Source organism: Fundulus heteroclitus, unplaced genomic scaffold (genome assembly GCF_011125445.2).
Source record: "Fundulus heteroclitus isolate FHET01 unplaced genomic scaffold, MU-UCD_Fhet_4.1 scaffold_158, whole genome shotgun sequence".
Classification (NCBI taxonomy): domain Eukaryota; kingdom Metazoa; phylum Chordata; class Actinopteri; order Cyprinodontiformes; family Fundulidae; genus Fundulus; species Fundulus heteroclitus.
Window position 1 is genome coordinate 358,106 of NW_023396570.1, and position 24,116 is coordinate 382,221.

Below are 24,116 nucleotides of genomic sequence, written 5' to 3' on the forward strand. Positions count from 1 at the left end.
AAACTGATGATACACACTGATGAAGCCTCTTATGAAGGATTATCATGACAGTGAGTGAAGCTGATGAGACTTGATCACATTGATTTATGTCTACAGAATTCAATGCTGTGATTTAGTGGAGATGTTTATGACCAAGATAACAAAGATAATTTAATCATATGTTGTTTCCAACAGGCTTTCTATGAAAGAAATAAAGATTTACAATAAAACATAGAAATATTGTTTCTGCTAGAGGTCGATAGCTAAAACTACTGTTAAAATGCTGCAGGGCGTTTGGTGAAATAAAACCTTTAAGCAGGTATTAAACATACTTCTAATGAAGCCCACATTTCTCTATTAAAATGTTGTTATTGCTCTGATGTAATATTTTAATCTTAAATGTCTTGTTTCATTTGCTGGAAGCAGAAAATCGTCATAATTAACAGAAATAAAGCCTTGATACATCAGTCAGTGTGTAATTAATCTATATAATGTGTTTCACTGAGAGATCAGTTACTGAAGTTAAGAAACTTTTTCAATAATGTTCTCTTTTATTGACTATGACTGTATTTAATTCTGTTTTATACATGTTAGAAACATATTTTCTATTAGTTGATGCTGAGCTTGTTACTGTCCTAAAACTAGACCAACAGGAATTATTTAATCAACTTTATATTTTCTACAGGGAGCTGATTGGTGGAACTAACCTTGACTCTGGTGGCTGTAGAGATGTCAGGGTGGCTCACTACCAGATTACATCATAAATAAATGATAAATATCATAGAAAAAAACACCATTTGGTGGTTTTTCTTATATTACACCACCATCAACTATCATAAAAAATTATGAATCTGTGAGTTTTGCTGCCTGGTCGTATAATTAATAATAAATAAAACCGACCCAGCGACAGACTGAAGGACCTACCTAGAGGAGGAGGAGCTACATCCAGGATGAAGATGCTCTTCTTGTTCCTCTCTGAACGACTCGACTCATCAGTTCCTCCATCATCAGTCACCACGTCCTTCAGAACCAAAGACATGTCTCCGTCCTTCATCTCTCCGTCCTTCATCTCTCCTTCAGAACTACCTGGTTCTTGAAGGATGGAGCTGTTCTATGGTCTCATCTCTGCAGAGAACCTCCTCATCCTCTGGGTAATGTCTTCTCCCCTCCACAGATGTGAAGGCGTTGCTGTGAGGAACTCTTCACGGCAGAGTGACGTTGTCTCCAGGTTCTGCTCTGATGTTCCTCTGATCTGCAGGAGAAGAACCGACACCAAGCAGAGAGGTCAGACGGGTCAATCACAGCACTGCTCTGTGGACTGGATCAGGAGGACTAATCATCTAGCAGATGTTTCTCACATGCATGTTTGATGGAAAACATGTTGATAAAATGTTTGAACAAGTCAGGAAAATAAAATAAAAGTGTAAATTCCTTCTGTTTGGTCAGAATGACCAGAGAGAGAAGACAGAGAGGAGGCAGAGGTGGAGGCAGCAGAGATGAAGATGATGAGGTTCTCTGGGAGAGACGAAGATGGAGAGGATGAGGATGAGTCCATCAGAGGACAGATCATGGTAGATGTTCTGGAGACAAAGCCAGACTGAGATGGTTAGGAGGAGGAGAGAAGATGAGAAGATCAGTAGAAGGAAGCTGAGGCTGGAGCTGCCAGGAGGAGGCCTGGAGCAGAGGTTCCTAAACTTTTCAGAACTATGACTACCAAAATAACAGTATCAATTATTTCTTATTGAGAAGAAAGTTATAAAGTGATGTGAATAAACTTGTATTTTATGAGAATAAGGGAAGAAGTAAAGTTAAAAGGTAAGTTCACAAAAACTTTTGGAACTAGCCGATCCATCCCTGGACAGCCCACCACCACGGTTCAATCTTAGAGGAAACCGTGAAAGTCACATTTTACTGCGGTATAGTCTGTGTTTTATGCACCTCCTGACGTTGAACCGAGGCTAACCGGGTCCATTTGACAGTTTGACTCTCTGCAGGATGAGGATCTCAAGTCCAGGTATCATTATGTTGGCAGAGGTGGTGCAGAGTGTTGTGAGAAGGTCGTGTATCTCTGAGATGAAAGCAGAATTGGGTTTGGGGGGGGGGGGGGTAGATGAGGAGCATTGTCATAGAGATGCAGGATTTAAATTTAAATGCTAGGCATTCAAATTAGGACAGTGTTGGCAGGGGGAGGGGGCCAGCTCCAAGTCTTGTCGGTGTATGACAGCTAGGCCACCACCACGACCAGTGCTGCGGCTCTCCAGGTAGCTGTAACCATAGACATCATATACGTAGACGCGTCATTGGGCGGGTTCTGCCTAGGCTGCGATGCGTCAGAGCGTCCGCCATCTTAAATGTGGCAAATCTGCAGTTACTCAGTCACTTAAACAGTATCAGAGGGACTTTAATCTCTGAATATACTTTGTATTCGTAGTATTTTTGTTTTTGTAATATTACAAGTTTATTTTCGTATCCCTTTAGCTTCATTCTCCTGAATTTATTCTCCTAAAGAATAAAAATATTTAAAATAATCTAACCTGGCCCTGTTACTCCAGGAGTGAAATAATTCTGCAAACTGTGACTATTCTGGAAATGTTCCCCCTTAATTCTCATAATATGACGTTTTTATCATAACATTATCACTTTTGTGTTTGTTTGTTTATTTTTACTTTATTGACTTTGGACTTTTATTCTTCATATTATTAATTTTACCTTTTTAATACTCACCCAAAAGTCTGTTCCTAAAGGTTCACATGTGACACGGTTTTATGAAATAATGAAGACAACAATGTTTAGATTTAACAAATTGATCCTTATATTCATAACACATACACACACAATATATATATATATATATATATATATATATATATATATATATATATATATATATATATATATATATATATGCGTGTGTGTGTGTATTTATTGCAGCACAGGAATGAGGCATCTTCTCTGATCCACGTTCACAATAACAGAACTCAACTTTTTTCTGCCACATACAATATGGCGGTGACGTTGACGTGCGAACTTGCGCCCTATGACGCGTCTACGTATATATGGCCTTTACTGAAGGCTGGGCCTTATCAAAACTCCTTGCATATGATTGGATAAGCCACTTGTCTGTCATCTTTATCGACGTTCTATTTCAACCACTCACATTGAAGCTAACCCGTGACGCTGTGAGAGCAACGCAGGAAAATAACCCTTTTTTTAATGTGTTTGCGGCTCTAGTGGCGTTTTATTGACAGTGAGCTGACAGGAAGAGGGGGGAAGACAGGCGGCAAAGCGCCGCGTGTCGGAGTCGATCCCGGGCCGACCGCGTTGAGGACTAAAGGCCTCCTAACATGGTTCACGCTAACCGCTAACCGCTCCGGGGCGCATCCGCGTCCGCTGCGGGCGCGCCCCGGAAAACAAAACTTGCCAAATCTGGTCAGGAGAAAGGCGAAAACATGGTTTTTGTTCTGTTATGTTTTTGTGGGTTCTTAAAGAGACGAAGCATAGTCGAGTTCAAGCCGGAACGGAACAATTCTTTATTCTTCCCCCTGGGCACATATTCACACATTCGTTCCTACCTTGATACCACTACATCCCCCTTTCTCAACAAGAGCAATTCCTTTTTACACACAGGTGACTCTTACACAACAATGAGTCTTAATTTGAATTGTAAACCATTGTTTCTGCTTTTTTTTTTTTTTTTTTTTTTTTTTAAAGACGTCTGTATTCAAAATACAGTTTTATTTATAACAACTCAAAATACAAATACAATTCTCTCTTTTTTTTTTTTTTTGATGAACTCACTATTTACCAGCATAACAACCTCTTTACACCAACATTTCGTGAACCGATTAGGGGATGGAGAAGATGGTCCAGACCCCTGAACCAAATATGAGGATTATTCTGCCCCATAACCCAACTCAAGTAACATAGTCTTTCAAGTACCCTGGTGGTTTTCTGACTCGTGTAGGATAGCGTTTCTCAGGCTGTGGAGACTGTTGACCGGAGTCGGGGAGTCTCTCAGTTGTTGGTTCAGTCCCTGTCAGATGGTTTTCTGCGGATGGAACATTAACGTGCAGCTGTGGAGCTACTGGTGTTTCAGATAGATGATACCTGTTTCTCCTGAGGCTGCCGCCTGGTGTCTCAACGATGTAAGACCTGGGAGTGCCTGCAGTGGACACCACCGTTCCCCTCTGTCGTATGTCCTTGACCCAGACATGGTCTCCTGGTTGCAAGCTAGGCATGTCAAAAGCTCTGTGTCTCCTGTTGTAATTCTGTGTTTGTCTCAATCTATAACTCTTTTCTGTCTTTCTCACTTTTCCTAAGTCAGCTCTGTTTGGTTCCAGCTGTAAAGGAATCACAGGGACAGTAGTGCGTATTTTACGCCCCATGAGTAGTTCTGTAGGACTATACCCATTGGCTAAGGGTGATGCTCTATAAGCCATCAGAGCTAAATACGGATCACTGGACTTTTTGAGTAAACTCTTGATCGTCCTGATCGCACGCTCTACTTCACCATTGCTTTGTGGAAAGTGAGGACTAGATGTAACATGTGAAAAGCCCCAATTTTGTGCAAACTCTTGGAAAGCCACAGATGCAAATTGTGGACCATTGTCTGAGCGCACTATCTCTGGAATGCCATGTCTGGCGAAAATAGATTTACAGTGGTCAATAACAGCCTCTGACGTGGTAGATGAAAGTTTTGCAATTTCAAAGAACCTGGAAAAGTAATCAACCAGTACTAGGTATTGATTCTTACCAAGTTGAAACAAGTCTGCACCAACTTTACACCATGGACGTGAAGGAAGGTCTGAAGCTAACATTGTCTCTTTGTTCTGAATTCTCTCACATGCACAACTGTCACAGTTATCGACTAGTTTTGACAGATCTTTGCTGAGACCTGGCCACCACACAGATTGTTTAGCACGTTCCCTGCATTTTGTGATGCCCAAGTGGCCCTCGTGTAGCTTGTTCAGAATATCAAGTCTCAGTGACTTTGGTATTACTAATCTACACCCAAGTAACAACAGACCATTTTGAACCGTAAGCTCACCTGCGAAAGGTAAGTAGGGTTGAAACGTCTTTTCAATGTCAAATTTGTTTGGCCAACCACTTATGCAAAACTGCTTCAGTTGTTGCAGAACTTCATTCTTGTCCTGGTGCATTTGTATTTCTTTGACTCTCTTCTCAGTAGCCGGGATGCTTGCGACTACGGCATCTGCGTAGAGGTCAAATCTCCTCCTCGTGAAGATGATCCCCGGAATGTGCAACTGGTGCTCTTGAAAGAACATCCGCAGTGGCTATTTCCTTGCCTGCTACATGTGAGATTGTGAATGAAAATCTCATGAGTCTCATTCTCAAACGCTGAATACGTGGAGGAAGTTCATCCAGAGTTCTTGAGCCGAACAGTGGAACAAGTGGTTTGTGATCGGTTTGAATGTGAAAGTCTTTCCCGATCAAAAACTCTGCAAATCTCTCACAAGCCCACGTAGTGGCCAGCGCTTCTTTCTCGATCTGTGCATATCGTTGTTCTGTGGTGGTCAGCGCTCGCGATGCATACGCTACTGGCTTCCAGTCCGCATTGCCTTTTTTTTGCAGTAGGACGGCTCCGAGACCATATGAAGACGAATCAGCAGAGACCAGCGTGTCTGCTGAAGGATCATACAGTGCTAGTCCTGGGGGTGTTGTCAAATCTTGTTTGATGCTCTCAAAAGCCAGCATTTGCTGTTGCCCCCAATTCCACATATTACTCTTTTTCAAAAGTTCTCTGAGCGGCCTTGTCTTTTCCGCTAAATGAGGCAAAAACTTTCCCAGGTGATTTGCCATGCCTAGAAAACGTCTCACCTCTGAAATGTCACTTGGTTCTTTCATGGCTCTCACCGCGCTCACTTTCTCTGGGTCCGGACTGACCCCGTTAGCCTCAATGACTTGACCAAGAAACTTGATTTTTGACATGGAAAATTCACATTTATCGTTGAGTGTCACACCTGCATTCCTCAAACGATCAAGCGCTCTTCTTAGCCGCTCATCATGCTCATCCTGGTTTGATCCCCAAATTAGAACATCGTCCATTTGACGAACAACTCCCTCCAAGCCCTCCAGAATTTGCTGCATGCGTTTTTGGAAATGTTCTGGGGCTGAAGAGAGTCCAAAACAAAGACGATTGTAACAATAGCGACCAAAGGGAGTGATAAAAGTCGTGAGCAAGGAGGATTCCTTACTTAGAGGAATTTGCCAGAAACCAGCATTGGCATCTAGCTTTGAAAATACCTTGGCACCGGAGAGCTGACCTAAAGTATTTTCAACTGAAGGAAGCTGATGTCTCTCTCTTAACACTGATTTGTTCAGTTGAGTGAGATCCGAGCAGATTCTCACCCGTTCACTTGTGCGCTTTGGAACCACCACCATAGGTGCACACCATTCTGTAGGTTGCTCCACCTTGGAGATGACTCCTTGTTGCTCCATTCGATTCAGCTCCTCTTTTACTTTTGGCAGTAGAGGGAGAGAGATACGCCTGGGTGTCGAAACTGAAAATGGTTGTGCTCCAGGTTTGAGAACGATGTTGTATTCTCCTTTCATTGTGCCTAGTCCTGAAAAGAGCTCTGGAAACTCCTTTTTAATAGTCTCTTTAGAGTCCAAAGTAGTTACGTCAAGCCTTGCAACTAGTTGAAGTGCAGTAGCTGCTTGCCTACTAAGCAAAGGTGTATTTAGTCCTTCAACTACATAAATGTCTTCCATTACGTGTTTGTCTTTTCTTTGCAAGGTAGCTGTGAATTTTCCTTTTACCTTTAGTTGTGATCTACCTGGCCCCATGAGCACTTTTTTAGTGTTCTGTAGGTCACTGTACTGTCCCTTCTCATACATATGTGTTGGGACTGCAGTCACATCAGCACCAGTGTCAATTTTAAACACTGCACTGTTATTGTCAATTTTTAATTCTGTCATCCATGGACTGTCTGCAGAATCACTTGACAATGTTCCTAAAAATGCAATCTCCTCTGAAGATGCATCCTCTGACACTGCTGCCACACATACTTCATGCACTTTCTTTGATTTGCACACCCTTGCAAAATGTCCTTTCTTTTTGCAGTTGTTGCATATGACTTCTCTTGCTGGACATTGGAGAAATGCGTGACCTTTTGTGTCTCCGCACCTTGAGCAGGGTCGGGTTTTTTTAAACGTCTGATTCGGCTGCCATTTGTTTTGTTTGACTCTGACGCCCCCTTGTGGCTTTGAGTGCACACTGTCGAGCTGCGTATTCACGACTTCTGCCTTGAAGTTCGTCTTTAATAGCTCTTGTTGCTTCTTAATGAGTTCACTCTGTTTAACTTTTGCGACTGCTTTCACAAGAGTTAATTCTGGATCCATTTGTAATTGTTCTGACAACCGCAAGTCTCTGAGTCCGACCACAAGTCTGTCTCTCACCATCTCGTCATGCAGTGGACCATATCCACAGTGCTCAGCTAAACAATGCAGCGCGGTGATAAAGCTGTCTGCCGACTCGCCCACCTCTTGCTGCCGCTGATTGAACTTTGCTCTTTCAAAAATAACATTTCTTTGAGCTACAAAGTGAGCCTCAAATCTTTGTTTGACTGTCTCGTACTCACTTGCTTGTTCCGGACTGAGGTGTAGGGAAACCAAAATATCCTCTGCTTCCTCCCCCATACAGTAGATTAGCGCATTTACTTGGTTCTCGTCGGCTTGTACATCCAGACCTGAGGCGACCCGAAATCTTTCAAAGCGTTTTATCCACTTTGTCCAATCTTCTGCCTTGAATGAGAACTGCTCAGGCGGTTTTACTTGATATTGGGCCATTTTTTTCCTTTTTTTTTTTTTCGCTGTTACGGCTTTGTTACGGGCCAGTTACCGCTAGCTCCCGCCAACCGTTCTTCTTACGAGTTTCCGCCTCTTTGTCTTTTCTTCTTATACCCTCTGGTATTTACGCTCGTCTTTCTGGCCCCTCTTCTTGAACAGCACTCTTAAGCACATTCTGACACCATGTTCTGTTATGTTTTTGTGGGTTCTTAAAGAGACGAAGCATAGTCGAGTTCAAGCCGGAACGGAACAATTCTTTATTCTTCCCCCTGGGCACATATTCACACATTCGTTCCTACCTTGATACCAACAAAAGCCTTCAAAGCCGTTCTCTGATGTTCTTTTAATTAAAAACAATATTAGGTAGATTGGACAACACGGAAGAAATAGCAGCATCAATGTTAACGCTTGCTTCCTCGACGAGCCGCCATTGCTATCAAAACAGTCTCACGTCATGGTCGCATCTCCACTACTTCACATCTATGAAACTCCAGCCCTGCGTCCTGATTGGCCAGACAATAAAATTGGTTGGAGAAATCACTTTCTATGGGAGAGGTCCCAGATGTATGTGAGTGAAGCTAGGCGGAGCGAAATACATCTGGCGGAGTCAGGTTAATAATAATCTGCATGTTAACCACATATAGTTTTATGGTGTGAAAAGATGAGAATTGAAAAAAACAATGATGGTAACATTTGGCATTTTTTATTTACAGGAAGAAACAGGAACAAAATATGTGAGGACACTTCTGTGCCACAAATCATGTTATATACAAATCATGTCTATCCAGTAATTTAGGACCATTTTGTTTGTTTTTGGTGTTTAATGTACTTTTCTCTACTTCCATCCCTGCTAACCATTAGCACATATTGTGTTTATGCCGGAAAAACTGTAACTGTAAAGCATGAGGAATATCTATTATAAAATCTTACTTATGGAAGGTAATTCCCCAGGATCTGGTTCCTAGTGTCCTTTTATTTGCGCACTCATAAGCGGAGTAAAACTCGGGCTTCCTGGGACGTAGCTCTGGAAGTTTGCTTACTTTCAATACAAAATCGAAATTATTTATTAAGTTAGACAATAATTTAATTAAATCTATTGTTCTCATGTAGCCCCTAAAGGGGTGACGTTTTCAGTCAGTTGATTTATCTGGAAATCGGGTGAGAAGTCACCGGATCCAGAGTGTCTGAAAACATAAAGTACATTTTCCTGAATTGACGTGTATTCTGTCTGGCTGCAGCTTGGTCTGACCTAAGATGGCCGCTCTGTCGGCACGCCTCCCACCCGAGGACGCGGCGTCTACGTATTCATGTCTGTGGCTGCGGCAGCTGCGAGATGGAGGAAGTCAGCTTCATGGCGATGGTGTTAGCCTGGAGCTAGGTGTTAGCCAAACACAGTTAGTGTTCACCACTGACAGCGAGAGGTGACCAACGATCCGCTGATGATGGAGGTTGATATCAGTCGGTGAGTAAAGCCTCCGGTTTGGTATCAAGCCGTCACTAAAAAACTCAAATTGTAAAACTGTAAACTTAAACTTAAAACAAGGGTGAAAAAGCGGCGAACAACAAACGCCAGCGGCCTGTCCTCACGCTAAATAAACTCGATACTTTGAAGAGAAATGACAAGAGACATTTTTATAGTTATTAATGATTATTGCTCATCAGCAGGTGATTTTTCGAGCTTAGCCAACAAATAAATAAATGTCTGGCAGTGACAGCACTCCCTGTGTAGGTCATAAAATATAAAATAACTCCTCTGAGGTAAATTAATCCTGCTATGAAACAAACCAAAGTCTGTGGATGGTAAATCCTGTATATGTTCTGCCGGTGTATTATGTTGACTGAATAAACTACTACTACTACTACTGCTACTGCAGTACTTCAGCCCGGCCACTAGTAGCCCAGTTTATGAAGGAAGTGCTTGATGTTGTTACCATGGTGATATACTCAGAATTTAACTTTTCTCCTGTTTTTTAAGGCAAGGCAAGGCAAGGCAAATTTATTTATATAGCACAATTCAGTACAAGACAATACAAAGTGCTTTACATGATTAAGATATACTAAAATAATAAAATGTAGATAGAAAATAGAATAAAAGCAAGTAGGGATAGAATGTAGTAACAAAAAAGAATATTAAAAACAGTAAAACTGTTTAACTAGAACAGTCAAAGGTAATTTTAAACAGATGTGTTTTTAATCTTGATTTAAAAGAACTCAGGCTTTCCACACTTTTACAGTTTTCTGGAAGTTTGTTCCAGATAAGCGGAGCATAAGAACTAAATGCTGCTTCTCCATGTTTAGTTCTGGTTCTGGTTCTGCAGAGTAGGCTGGAGCCAGAAGACCTTAGTGGTCTGGAGGGTTTATACGCTGATAACAAGTCTGTGATGTATTTAGGTGCTAAGCCATTCAGGGATTTATAGACTAACAGAAGTATTTTAAAGTCTATTCTCTGAGATACAGGGAGCCAGTGTAAGGACTTTAGAACTGGGGTGATGTGTTCTACGTTCTTAGTCTTAGTGAGGACGCGGGCCGCAGCGTTCTGGATCAGCTGTAGCGTTCTGATCCACTTTTTAGGCAGACCTGTGAAAACACCGTTGCAGTAATCAATTCTACTAAATATAAACGCATGGATTAGTTTTTCCAGATCCTGCTGAGACACCAGTCCTTTAATTCTAGAAATGTTCTTCAGGTGATAGAAAGCCAACCTTGTAACTGTCTTTAGATGCTTTTGAAGGTTCAGGTCTGAGTCCATCACTACTCCCAGATTTTGGGCCTAATTAGTGGTTTTTAGCTGAAGCAGCTGAAGCCGTGTGCTAACTTTTGATCTCTCCTCTATTGGTCCAAATATTATTACTTCAGTTTTGTTTTTATTCAATTGGAGAAAATTTTGGCACATCCACGTATTGATTTCTTCTAGGCATTTACTCAGTGCCTGAACTGGTTCATAGTCACCTGGTGACATGGTGATGTAGAGCTGTGTGTCATCTGCACAGTTATGGTAGCTGATGTTGTTGTTTTTTATTATCTGAGCTAGAGGGAGCATGTAGATATTGAATAGGAGGGGACCCAGAATGGACCCTTGGGGAACCCCACATGTGATTTTTGTCGTCTGGGATGTAAAGTTACCTACTGATACAAAAAAGTCCTTTAAGTAGGATTTAAACCAGTTGAGAGCTGTACCAGAGAGGCCGACCCAGTTCTCCAGGCGTTCTAACAGGATGGAGTGATTAACAGTCGAGCTTAAAGGTTCTCTGTTATCCTGGTGCTGTTTGCAGGATGACCACTGTAAGATGGTGGCTGTATTTTATGTGTCACAAGAGTCAATCCAGGTTCTACTCTTTTATATGTCTATGGCAGTAGCTACAAAAACACACACCCTGCTAAACATGCCTTTCTCTGTCCCCTCACCCTAAAGTCAGGAGGTGTGCTTTGTAGGACAGGGAGGGTGTTTTGCAGTGTCCACGTCTGCAGCTGGCTAACCTTGTGGTACGTTTCTTTTACCTCAAAGGTCGAAACCAATGAGTCATAGATTATGCTATCACCTCCTTTTTGAATAACAGTTTCCCTCTTTTCTGACAGTAGGAAAAAACATGGACGCTCACACAAAGCCATTGTTCACCAATAGACTACACCCAACCTAAGTCACAGAATGCGTTTTTAAATGTGTTTTTGTCCATTTTGAAGTTGTGCTGAACTGTTCAGCTGAACATGAACCATTAAACAGCAGTAGGTGGTGATCCTTCATTGCTTGTCTTAACAAAGGCTACTGTATAGTTCAAAAACAAGTGCAGCCGGCCTGACTCGCTGCGCCCTCAACAATCCCAACAAGTTGTCCAGATGATTGGTCCAAAAATAATCCAAGGAGACGTTATTGCATTTAAAAACGTTTTAGTGAATAGATGGAAAAAACAAAAAAGGGTGCCAAACATACAAAATATGAGGGCAACAGAGGTCAAAAAACCATTTGGCTCCACTCTGTCAGATCCACAACCAAAAACCCCAAACTCCCATGATGCATCATCCTTCAAAGGTGACACGTATGCATCCTTAAATCAAAAAGTAATAAAAATAATAACAAAATGTCCACAATAGTTAAATATTCAAATTCTCCAAATTAATATTAATTACCAATAATATCTAATAATTTCAACAAACAAATAAATTTAGCAAGAAAACTAAACACAAAACATTAAGCATAATGCATACAAAGAAAATCACAAAACGTTCATTCAGGCTCCTACAGCTACTGTTAAAACAATAACAATGACAATAACGCTGTTCTAGGCGGTATTTTGTGCAAATAAACAAAGCTGAAACATCCCATTAGATGAACACTGAATTGTAGCACCTGTACGCCTGACTAAAAGTTACATAAATACTAAATACAGTCAAAGTGTGAGGTTTTACTCAATGTTGCTGCTAGCAGCACTATCATGAAAGTTGAAGTTGGCCACCATCCTGTTACACCGACTTTCTGACTCGTAATACCGACTTTAGGGTTCGTTCCAGTTAAATCTTCCGACTCGGAGGTCGAGAACTCCGACTACCGAGGACAAACGGGACGCACCGCTTGTTTTCATCCAGCTCCTCCTTCTTCCGTATCTGACAGCGAGGTCAGTTATCGGAGTGTCAGAGCTGTAAATATTTTCTTTATTAGAGACCAAACAAACAGCTAATCTAGTGAGGTTTAGAGTGCCGAATTAAGCTGATTGTGTCTTGTTGAGTTAAAATCATATTATTGATTTAAGATAAATACATGAAACTTTGGGACAGTAGAAACCCGGAAATGGAACATTTAGCGACGACCTCGCTGCTGCTGGAACTGACTGCCATCTTCATCTTGTCTACCTCTGCAGGTGAAGTATCATATCTGGAAAAAATATTTTGATCTGAGATCCAGAGATCTCTCTACTGTTCATGGAAACCCGTCTATGTTCTCATTAATGGCCTTTGTTGTTGTTTTCTAGAGGCGCCACTGTAGCTAAATGCTGGGGCGTAACCATCTTCTCAGAAATGAGGGGGGCATGTTTTTACAGAGGTCTATTGACTGATTAATCTCTCTCCTCCTTTCAGTCGCACCTAGAAGAGGTGTCTAAGGAACCACATATTCACCAACAGCGACAGAGCAGCACCTGTTCATAGTTCTTTAAACTAACAAACTTTAAACTAACAAAAGCTGCCAATCTGTGGTTGCATTGACACAATGATCCTCAACATCTACAGGGGAAGTAGCTAGATCATAAGATGCCAAATGAAGACACTGAACAGGAGACGTTTGGTAAAAAAACAAAAAAAAAAACATTCCTGTAAGCAAATTATTGTAATTATTTGCTTGCATAATTTCCAAAATAAATACTTAACGAACAAATCAAACAAATTATCAACCCCCTGCTCCATCACTGTCTGTCCCTGCTGCAGCCTGGTCTCTGTCCTGACTCATGGTTTAGTTTCTCCCTGGGCTAACTAATACAGAATAAACACATTTTAGAGTATCAATGAGAGTGACTCTGAAACATGAGTGAAAAGCCTCTCCTGATGACTGCGTGGTTTATCCCTGCCAATAGACATATTTTACCCAGTATTCTGGTGAAGATTCTCAGTCATCCAGGTCATGGTCATTCCAAAAAAAAATTATGTTGAATTTGCATGTTGGGCAGTAGTATAAAGCTTGATACTCCATATTAATCCAGACTTTTTTAATTGAGAAAGCTTTCTGGAGTGGAAGAGAAACGTCTTCAACTACAGAAAACTAGTCCAGTTGCTTTGTTTTGTACTTTTTTGGGAATTTTACCCAGTAGGTAGCAACATCTCCTTATCTGTGTACACCCAGCATGACCATCCACTACTTCTGACTTCTTCTCTCCCTGACTCTGCTATTGTGGCAATAAAGGTTTCTCTTAAATATGTGGAAGCCACAGTGAACAACGTTCTACGCAGAAATTAAAGAGCGTTGAGTTTATTCTCACCATGAACTAAGAATATCATCTTTATTGTCATTGAAACATACATTGAAACATACATTACAACGAAATTTGTTCTCTGCTTTTAACCCATCCCCTTGGGGAGCAGTGGGCTGCCATGTGCGGCGCCCAGGGAGCAATCTGGGGTTAAGGGTCTTGCTCAGGGACCCAGAGTACCGGTACCAGGGACTGTAAGCCTTCTGTATTGTGATATTTTAACACCTGAACATTGTGGTCCCCTGGCCTTCACAGTGACCTGATGTCTTTAAAGTATTAATGATTTAATGTTAAAAGCAGCAGCTTCTTCTTCTTCCATCAGGTTTGTTTGGTTAATAACCAACATTTTAATAAATGACCTCTGACCTCTCTGCTCTGTTTCTCTCCTACAGATCCAACAAACATAACAGCAGAATCCTAACCTTTAGTTTTTTGTTTTTATTTTGGAATCCTGACTTCTCCAACTGAGTTAACCATAACACTTTTTATTCTGGTTTACCCCATTCCAAGCTCCTAGTTTTGTTTTCCGGTGCATATTGAAGGCAACAGGACTGTCATTGTATGTGCAAGTTCATTCTGGGATTTGTAGTCCTATCTATAGACCCCCTGTACTGGTGAAACATGCATGATCTGGTTCCCTGGCCTTCAGACTGATGGGAGGTCTTTAAAATATCAATAATGTAACAGGCAGCAGTTTCTTCTATCCATCAGGTTTGTTTGGTTAATAACCAGCATTTTAATAAATGACCTCTGACCTCTCTGCTCTGTTTCTCTCTTACAGACCCAACAAACATCACAGCAGAACTTGGACAGAACGTCACTCTGCCATGTAGAGCTCCTCACAGTAAACCTGTTATTGCTGTAGAGTGGGCCAGAACTGATCTGGAGTCAGAATATGTTCTACTCTACAGAAATGACCGGATCAATCTAGAACACCAGCATCCATCCTTTAAGGACCGGGTGGATCTGCAGGAGGAACAGATTATGGTTGGAGACGTGTCCCTGGTTCTGAAGAACGTCTCGACTGATGACAGAGGAACATATGAGTGTCTAATCATCCAGATGGAAACAAACCACAACAGAGAGACGGTTCTCTACATAAAACTGGATGTAGTTCCTCCTCCAGGTGAGTTGTTGTCTTTTAGTCTCTGGATCAGAGTTTCCAGCAGCTGCCTGGTTGTTGATCTCAGAGTAAAACATCCAGAGGGTCCAGAAACTAGTTTAGCTGAGAGTATTTTAACCCTGCGTTTGAAAACCCGAGGTTTTCCACTCCATAAAGAGGGTAAAGTTTGAATGTAAATATGTTACCATGGTAACAGATTCTGGGAAGGAAAACAACCCTACCAGTCCCTTTTTATGATAGAGCAGCCGTGTTGTAATTGGAATGTTGTGGGTTTGATTCCGGCTTCCATATGTCACAGGTTATTTTGTTCTCTACAACTATAAGCAGAATAATTCTAATTATGATAGTATAACAGAATCTGGAGGTGAACAGGATGTGAGCTCAGTCATAGCTTACATTTGTTAATGGGCCCCTTGCTGCAAATGATCCACAGTTCAGGGAACTTCTCTGTATCTGAACAACATGGATTAGTTCATCCCAGGAGGAAGGTTTGGGATGTCTTCAGTATGCTAACAACCAAACCTTCTGGTCAGCTCCTTCTGAAAAGCTCTGGTTTTCATCATCATGTTGCAGCAGGTCAGCAGAATCTCTGACACTACAGTCCCTCCAGGAGTCTTCCATTGATGATGTGGGGGCCTCTGGCCATGTTACATTATGATGAGTTCCTGGCTAGCAGCCTATGGTTCTAAGTGATGCGTGGACTCAACGAGTCTCTGCTCGGTCCCCACATCCCAGCATGTCCCCTAGGTTCAGAAGGGACACACAGAAGAAGTACTGTGCCGTAAATGGTGCTGTGTCACTCACTCTTGTACTGCAGGAATCATTGACTGTTTCTTTCACAGTGTTGTAATCAATGACCTCTAACCTCTCTGTTCTGTTTCTCTCCTGCAGATCAGAGAAACATCACAGCAGAACTTGGACAGAACGTCACTCTGCCATGTAGAGCCTTTGACATTAAACCTATTATTGTTGTAGAGTGGGACAGAACTGATCTGGGGTCAGAATATGTTATTCTCTACAGAAATAACCAGTTTGATCTAGAAAACCAGCATCCATCCTTTAAGAACCGGGTGGATCTGCAGCAGAAACAGATAAAGACAGGAGACGTGTCCCTGACTGTGAAGAACGTGGTGACTGATGACAGAGGAACATATGAGTGTCGAGTCTCCCAGTCGGAAACAAACAGCAGGAGGCAGACGGTTATCTACATAAAACTGGATGTAGTTCCTCCTCCAGGTGAGTTGTTGCTTTTTAGTCTCTGATTCAAAGTTTCCAGCAGCTGCCTGGTTGTTGATGTCAGCAGAGTGAAACATCGCATTTGATAAACCTACCAATCCCTGTCTCCTGAAGCAGCTAGATGTCATGACTTTCCAACATTAAAGGTAGTTAGTGATTTTTCCAGAAGTTTCCTTAAGTCCCTTTTGATCAACCTTACATGTGCAATATTGTCTTACCTGCTCTACCTTCTCCTCAGGGGGATCACATGAAAAAAATCTCCCAAATCCACTCTGGTCTTATTTCTTTCTACTGAGGCCTTCCTCTTCTTCTCATAAACATGAACGTGGTTTAGTTCTTGTGACTCTCAGCCATGTTCAAAGTCTATGGTGAGAGCAGTGGAGCTACAACAAACAGCTAACCGCTAAGCTAACTGCAAGGCTAACGGGATACATGAACACTACAAGTGTCCATGCATAACCAGCAAGCGGAAACTAACAAGTAACGAGCGCGCAGAATGCTGTTAAATCATTGGGTCAGAATGATAGTCATGTGGGACAACCAATAGATAAAGTGGTTTCCCCCTGAACTAGAACGACAGAGGGGGGTCTCTCAGTGCATAGGGTAGTCGTCATAGAATTGACAGTCAAATTTACATATTAAACACAAGTATGGGCCGTTTCACTTTGGGACAAATTGCACGATTGCTGCTTGGTCAGTTACAGACGAGCCACCAAGATTGATTGATAGAAGGCGTCACGTCAGTTCTAACATTGTACGATGGATTCTCTAGCACAGTTTAGGGGACTTCTATTTATTCTATTTTCTGAACAACATGGCAGAAATTGTGCCAGGGGGCAGTCTTGGACAGCTTGGGATGTTAACTACCTGACCTGTCAATCAGTTCCCTCTGTAAAGCTCCAGTTGCAGAGACTGAAGCGGAGTTAGAAGTTGAAACGGCGCTGTGCACACACGGTTCCTCCTGGTTTCCCTCAGTAATGCTGGAACTAGTTCAACATTGACTGCTCTGGACTATCTAAACCGGATAATGACCCACTCATCATTATATGGCTGAAGGACAGGATACGATGTCCTTCAGCAGCGCTAACGCTGCCACATTTTGATAGATAAAGTTTTCCTGGCTGTCACAGTGCTGTTTCCCCAGTAGCAATGTGAGTGGGGGCAAAGCAGCAATGGGTTTGGACTGTATCCCGCACTGTAGTCCTCCTGTGATTATGGTGGAAACATTTATTGTTAATGAAAAAATTTGTCAAGGAATATTTTAACAAAGCTTTAAATTTGCATCCTCTCATATTCAGAAATGTGAGTCCAAGTAACTCAAATCGACCTGATCCATGTCTAAGTCTGCAGTAGAGACTGCCATTTTTTCAGGAATTCCACGGGTCACATGATTCCCATCAGAATCCCGTGGGATTAGAGTCAACATTAGTAAATATCACGGGATTGGGACGGTACAGAATTAAATGCCAACAGAAGCCAATAGTGCTTCCGGTCGATGTTTTCCGCCCGCGTAAAAAAAAACAGCAATGGAGGGACCAACCACTAGTGGTGAACTCAACCTGGAATAGTTGGATTTGAAACGCAAAGTCAGACGTAAGGACTTATCTATTATACTCACAGAGGTGACTGGTAAGTCACAAATAGTTGAATGTCACAGTGTTAATTTAAGTATCTAAACTGTGAATATAATGCCTTTATGCACTTTTTTGTTAATTGAGTATAGATCTCTTGCTAGCTGCATTCTTCTTTAGTTACACCAGTTTGAAACATTAAAGGAACTTCACTGTCCAAAGGAAATAATTACTTATTAAATTAGTATAAGGCAACATTGTACATTTTGTTTATTCAACTTAGATACATATGATCTGTTTACTTGATTACTTTTATTATGTATTTAATATTATTACTTTTATTTTAACTGGCCTTTACAACAGTTAAAATTAGGACTTAACTGGTCCTTCATAAAAATTCGGGTTCAATGAATTGCCACAAAACGTAATGAAGACACAAGAATGGGAGTCATTCTGAATGGAAGCGGGATGGGACAAGAGTGAAAATCCACTCCCGTGTCACCCTCTAGTCTGAAGCAGAATGATTATAGTGTGATCTAATGTAAAATAAGTCTTTGTAAGTTTAAATTAGTGATTTTTAGTCGTGATGTTGAGATGAAGTCTCTTGAAGACTTTCCATCCGATTTCTTGACTCTGTCAGGCTCCAGGATGGCTACAGTTTGTATTGTAATCGAGATTCCAGTTTCAGTACAAACTTGCTCTACTGCGCCATCAAGTGGACAATAAAAAATGACAGGCAGTGTGATTACTGGACATGAATTCATGTAAAGCTTTAAAGCAGCACTAGATAACATTTTTACCTAATTGTAACCTCCTCTAAGTCTCTGTGATGGTAATCTAAGTGTTTATGAGATGACTGAAGGGTCTGCAATCTCACCCTAGTGTCTGTGGATGAAAAACCACACTTGCTACTCTCCGTCAGGTAATAATGTCAGAGTTGAAGGCTGTCTGAATTCAGCACAGCAGTCTGAAGCTCCTTTCCTTCCCATGATGGAGTTCTTACTGTTGACCCCATGAAAAGTCAAGGAACAGGAGCTAGGAGCTATAATGAAGGGTATCTGGGTGGAGCATACATTTTTTTTTGGTAAATTAACCGCTAATTCTAACTTGGTTAATTAGAATGCACCCAATTTTGCATTTGATCCAGCAGAAAATCCTGTTGAATGTTGACCGTAGCAACTAGAATACGGGGAGGGGAATTAGGCCTCGCCTGTCCGACCAAGATAAACTTAAACATCAATTTGACGGGAAAGTGAAAAATCAAGCACAAAGTGAGGCAAAGTAAAACACGTCTGCTTTGAGGGAAAGGTTGAAACTATAAAGTAAAGCATTTAAAGAAACTGTGAACGTGTGATAGGAGCCCAAAAGTAGAGCAGAAATGAGTAACGCCAATCTTCTTGAAGTAAGTAAGTAAGTAAGTAAAATTTATTTATATAGCACTTTTCTCAGATAAAAATCACAAAGTGCTTCACAGTAAAATACAAATACAAAAAACAGTATACAGCAATACTAAACAGCATTTTAAAACAAAAAACAATACAAACGAAACCATAAAACCCACACGTCTAATTAAAAGCCTGCTTGAATAGCAGCGTCTTTAGTTGCTTTTTAAAAGAAGCAACAGAATTCATGCAGCGTAAAGAGAGAGGCAAAACATTCCACAGCCTCGGAGCCACTGCCTGGAATGAGCGATCCCCTCTAGTTTTAAAATAAGTGCGTGGGACCACTAACAATAATTGGCCCAGTGACCTCAGACTATGGGTCGGAGTATGGAGCTGTATCAGCTCAGAAATGTAGGGAGGAGCTAGACCATGCAGGGCTTTAAAAGTAAGGACAATAATTTTGAACTGGATTCTATACTGGACCGGTAACCAGTGCAAAGCTGCTAATACTGGGGTAATGTGATCTCTTTTGTTTATGTGAGTTAAAAGCCTTGCAGCAGAGTTCTGGACAACCTGAAGACGGTTTAGCTCCTTCTTGCTCAAGCATGTAAAAAGACTGTTGCAATAGTCCAACCGTGAGGAGATAAAAGCATGAATAATCATTTCCAACTCACCCTTTGAAACCAATGGTCTTAATTTGGAGATATTTCTTAGTTGGAAATAACAGTTTCTAACTAGTTGTTTGGAATGGTTCTCCAAGGACATTGCTGTATCGAACACAACACCTAAGCTCCTGAGGCTCGGCTGAACAGACGAGCCTAAGTCGGCAATATATTGCTTTATCTGAGGGATTTTACATTCAGGTGCGATAATTAGTGTTTCTGTTTTCTCTGAATTTAGAAGCAAGAAGTTGTCACTTAACCACTGTTTAATACTAGCCAGACAGTTAGTTAAGGAAGACAATTTATGAAATTCAGTGTCCTTAAATGAGCAATAAAGTTGAATATCATCAGCATACAGATGGTAGGATATGTCATTGAATTTACTGATTATCTGACCTAGTGGAAGTATGTATAAAAGGAACAAGATGGGTCCCAAGACAGAACCCTGAGGTACCCCACACGACAACTGCGTTGTTTCCGACATGATTTGGTTTACGTAAACACTAAAACTTCTACCAGAAAGGTAAGATGAAAACCATTTTAAAACTGAACCTGACATCCCAACCGAATCATGGAGTCTATTTATCATTATTGTATGGTCAACAGTGTCAAAAGCTGATGAAAGGTCCAGGAGAACCAGAACTGTATATTTCTTAGAGTCAGCTGACATCAGAATGTCACTCGAGACTTTCAGCAATGCAGTTTCTGTGGAATGTTTTTTACGGAAACCGGACTGATAGTTGTCAAACAGCCCATGGTTCTCTAGGAAAGTAGTGAGTTGTTCAGCTACAACCTTTTCTAAAATTTTTTAAATAAATGGAAGTTTGGATATTGGCCTGAAGCTCTTAGGTTGTAATGGGTCCAAACTGGGCTTTTTCAGTACAGGTTTAACAACAGCATGTTTAAAAAAGGTAGGAACGACACCAGTTAAAAGTGAGGTATTTAGCATATCCACAATACAGGGGCCAATAGAATCAAATACTTGCATAAATAGCACAGTTGGGAGGACATCCATAGGACAGGATGAAGGTTTTAGTTTATGTAGAAGAGAGGTAATGTCCTGTAAAGTCACCGGTTTAAAGTGTGACCAAGAATGAACTGACGACAAATCACATGCAGAGTTCTGAGTAAGTGAAGGAGAGATGTTTGCCCTAACATCTCTGGTCTTACTTACAAAGAAGTGAAGGAATTCATTACAGTCTGATTTTGAGGACACTAATGGTTCGGGGGCAGGAGGAGAGACTATTGCATTTATAGTCTCAAACAAGATTTTAAGGTTTTGCTTCTTAGAGGATATAAGCTGAGAAAAGAAATGAGTTCTCGCATTTCTTAGCATCTCATTTAGGGTAGCTATTTGTTCCCTCAGTTGCAGCCTATGAACCTCAAGTTTAGAGGACTTCCACAAACGTTCAACTTTTCTACAGTTTCTCCTAAAACACTGTACAGTTTCATCAACCCAAGGACATGGTTTTTTACGGGAAACAATGTTTGATTTCACTGGTGCCACTTTATCTAAAATGGTTAGGCAGTGGTTATTAAAAGACTGAATAAGAGCATCTGCATCACTGCATCCCATCAGGGAGCATGCATCAAACAAAGCAGAGAACTTCTCCCCAGCATCATGAGTAATGATGCGCCTCTGTGTCCTAATTCCCAGGGGCGGAGGATCAAGAAGAAAGTTAATGTCAAATAACACACAACAGTGATCGCTCACATGAACATCTTCAACACGAGTATTCACTACATCAAGACCAAGTGAAAAAACAAGATCTAAAGTGTGACCCTTTATGTGTGTGGGTCCAGAAACATGCTGAATAAAATTAAAAGAGTCTGTGATAGACAGGAGATCCGCAGCTGTGTTACTTGTTGTGTCATCAATATGCAAGTTGAAGTCCCCAATAATTAAGACCTTCTCCAGTTTGATGATGGATGATAAAAAGTCTGTAAAGTCAGTGAGGAAGACGCCAGCCGGGCCAGGAGGACGATAAATTAAGACACAGTAAAATGTATAAAAAGCACCAATTTTAAGTAACTGGGACTCAAAAGAGGGAAAACTTTCAGAGTTTATAGCTCTGCATATGAACATGTTTCGATGCACAGCAGCAAGCCCTCCACCGCGGCGCGCTAAGCGGGGCGTCCCAGTAACAGAGCAGCCGATGGGACAGAGCTCATTCAAATGGACAAACTCATTTTCCCTTTGCCACGTTTCGGTTAAGAACATAAAATCCAAGTTTTCGCTGGTAAAAAGCTCGTTAAGAATAAATGATTTGTTAGAGATGGAACGAGCGTTGAGTAAGGCAAACCGGAGCGATGACGGGAGGCCAGCATCCACAACCGCTGACGGAACTGACCGTAAACAGGTAGCTCGGTCACGTGATCTCCACCTTGGTCGTGCAGTCAATCGCTGGCTACACAGCACAGCAAACATTGGCGGTGGAAAGTCCGCGCTTCCACCTGAATGCCGCCAGGACAGACGACGCGCTCCTCCAAGAGACAGTGACGCCCCGGTACACCGCAGCTGGGGAGCGTCCCCTCCCGCATCCTGTAAGGAAACCAGCCGCAACCACCGGCTTTGCCGTCCACACTGAGGCCAGAGCGTATCCCTCCAAGAGGATCGTCGTATCTTGACCTGGACGCCAGCTCTACAGCCCCTTTTCTTCAGTCTCTTTTTCCGGTATCCAGTACATCTGGACGTAAACAGAAGCCGGTACTCGGGTGAGGAGGGAGGACACACGAGCGGGGGTGGAAAAGTTTGTTTGTAGCTTTCCCAGCTATCAAAGAGTCCTTCCATAGACTCTCTGATATCCAACAACAGGCGCCGGTCGTATGTCCGAGCAGCAGAGACATAATTGTTAGACGTTAGGGCTGATATGGTAAAAAAATATACTAATAAAAACACTAAAAAGTGAGACAGGTCTAACGCAGCAACGGCCAAGCCAAACACAGGCGCCATCTTCTGAAGCTCGTTCAGAGAGCGACTGCAGCGTTGTGATTGCTGCCACACCGGTAGGTTAATTGGTGTGAGTGTGTGGATGGTAGTTTGTCCTGTCTTGTCTCTGTGTTGCCCTGTGATGGACTGGTGACCTGTCCAGGGTGAACCCGCCTCTCACCCATTGACAGCTGGAGATAGACACCAGCACCCCCCTGTGGCCCCAACAGGGATAAGCGTGCATAGATAATGGATGGATGGATTATTCATTAATCATATTGCCACTGCTGCAACACTAGCAATAACACTGAATAACACTGTTCTGTGTGGAATTTTTATGCATATAAATGATGTTCAAACATCTTGTCTTATAAACACTGAAAAGTAGGACATGTATGACTGACTAAATGTTAAATAATAATAAACTGCTAAAATAGGAAGCTTTGCTAACTGTTGACCAAAACAGCAGTCATCTTGAATCCTGACGTAGGGTATGGTCGTGTTGCTTTTAGTTTCTAACTCGTAGTTCTGAGACTCTGTAGGAAGCAGCTGGTCTTAGTGCAGTTTTCAGAGAGCAGTAGAGGATGTTCTTCAGTCCCCTCTGACCTCACTGATGAGATTTCACTCTGGTTCTGTTCTACAGGGGAGCCTGACGACAAGAACAAGAATGGATCTGGTCAACTGAGTGTCGTTCTGTTGGTAGCTGTCATAATGGGTATTGTTATTGTCATTGGTGTTTTTGTGATGTATAGAAAGAAATTAAAGTTTTTCCGGCCTCCTGATGAAGCAGCTGAACCTGAAGTCTCAATACCTCTGGACTCATCAGCTAAGTTTTGAATTCAGCAGGTAAAGTGAAGTTCTGCTGATGATGAGACACATTTCAGAGACTTACGGAGGATTTCCTCCTCATGAGGACCAACATCCTCCTTCTCCTCCTCCTCCTCCTCCTCCTCATCAACCTGCAGCAGCAAACCTGAACTCTGCCATCAAGCGTTTCTGTCCTCCAGCAGAACCTCAGCTGGTCCAGATCTGCTCTAAAAGCCGTTCCAGGCTGGACTTGTTGCCTCGTTATTCTGTAAAGCTTTAGACTGAATGTCAGGATCCTGTTACAGTATTGTTACTTTTAGAAGTTTCTGTATTTAAACCTCCAAATGTGTCCTGATTTCATCTTCATCATCACTGAACACATCTGCCTGATGGGTCTGATGCCTTATTTCACTCTGCAGAACCGGTGCAGCTCACTGTGCAGCTCTAGTTGCCTTCAGCAGCAGCTAACTGGTTATTATCTGACTTCATGCTGAGGAGAACTTCAGGTCTCAGGGCCGACCCGCTGGTTCCTCTGGTTCTCCTGTTAATGGATCAAATGGCTGCTTTATTCCCTGTTAATGTTGTTTTAACAGAAACGTCTCATTCAGGTTGTTAAATGTTACGCTTGCCTTAAAATTGATTAAATTGTTATTTATGAACCATT

The 24,116-nt window shown here is 41.8% G+C and overlaps 1 protein-coding gene across 1 annotated transcript in view; it reads left to right on the top strand.

The window, feature by feature from the left end:
- The window catches only part of LOC118558793 (neural cell adhesion molecule 2-like), a 44,829-nt gene extending 20,713 nt beyond the window's left edge, over positions 1-24,116 (top strand). Inside the window, exons 4-6 of the mRNA XM_036129336.1 lie at positions 14,524-14,868; positions 15,757-16,101; positions 23,289-24,116. Coding sequence (XP_035985229.1) covers positions 14,524-14,868; positions 15,757-16,101; positions 23,289-23,482 — 884 coding nt within the window. The 3' untranslated portion in view covers positions 23,483-24,116. The remainder of the gene's footprint in view (positions 1-14,523; positions 14,869-15,756; positions 16,102-23,288) is intronic.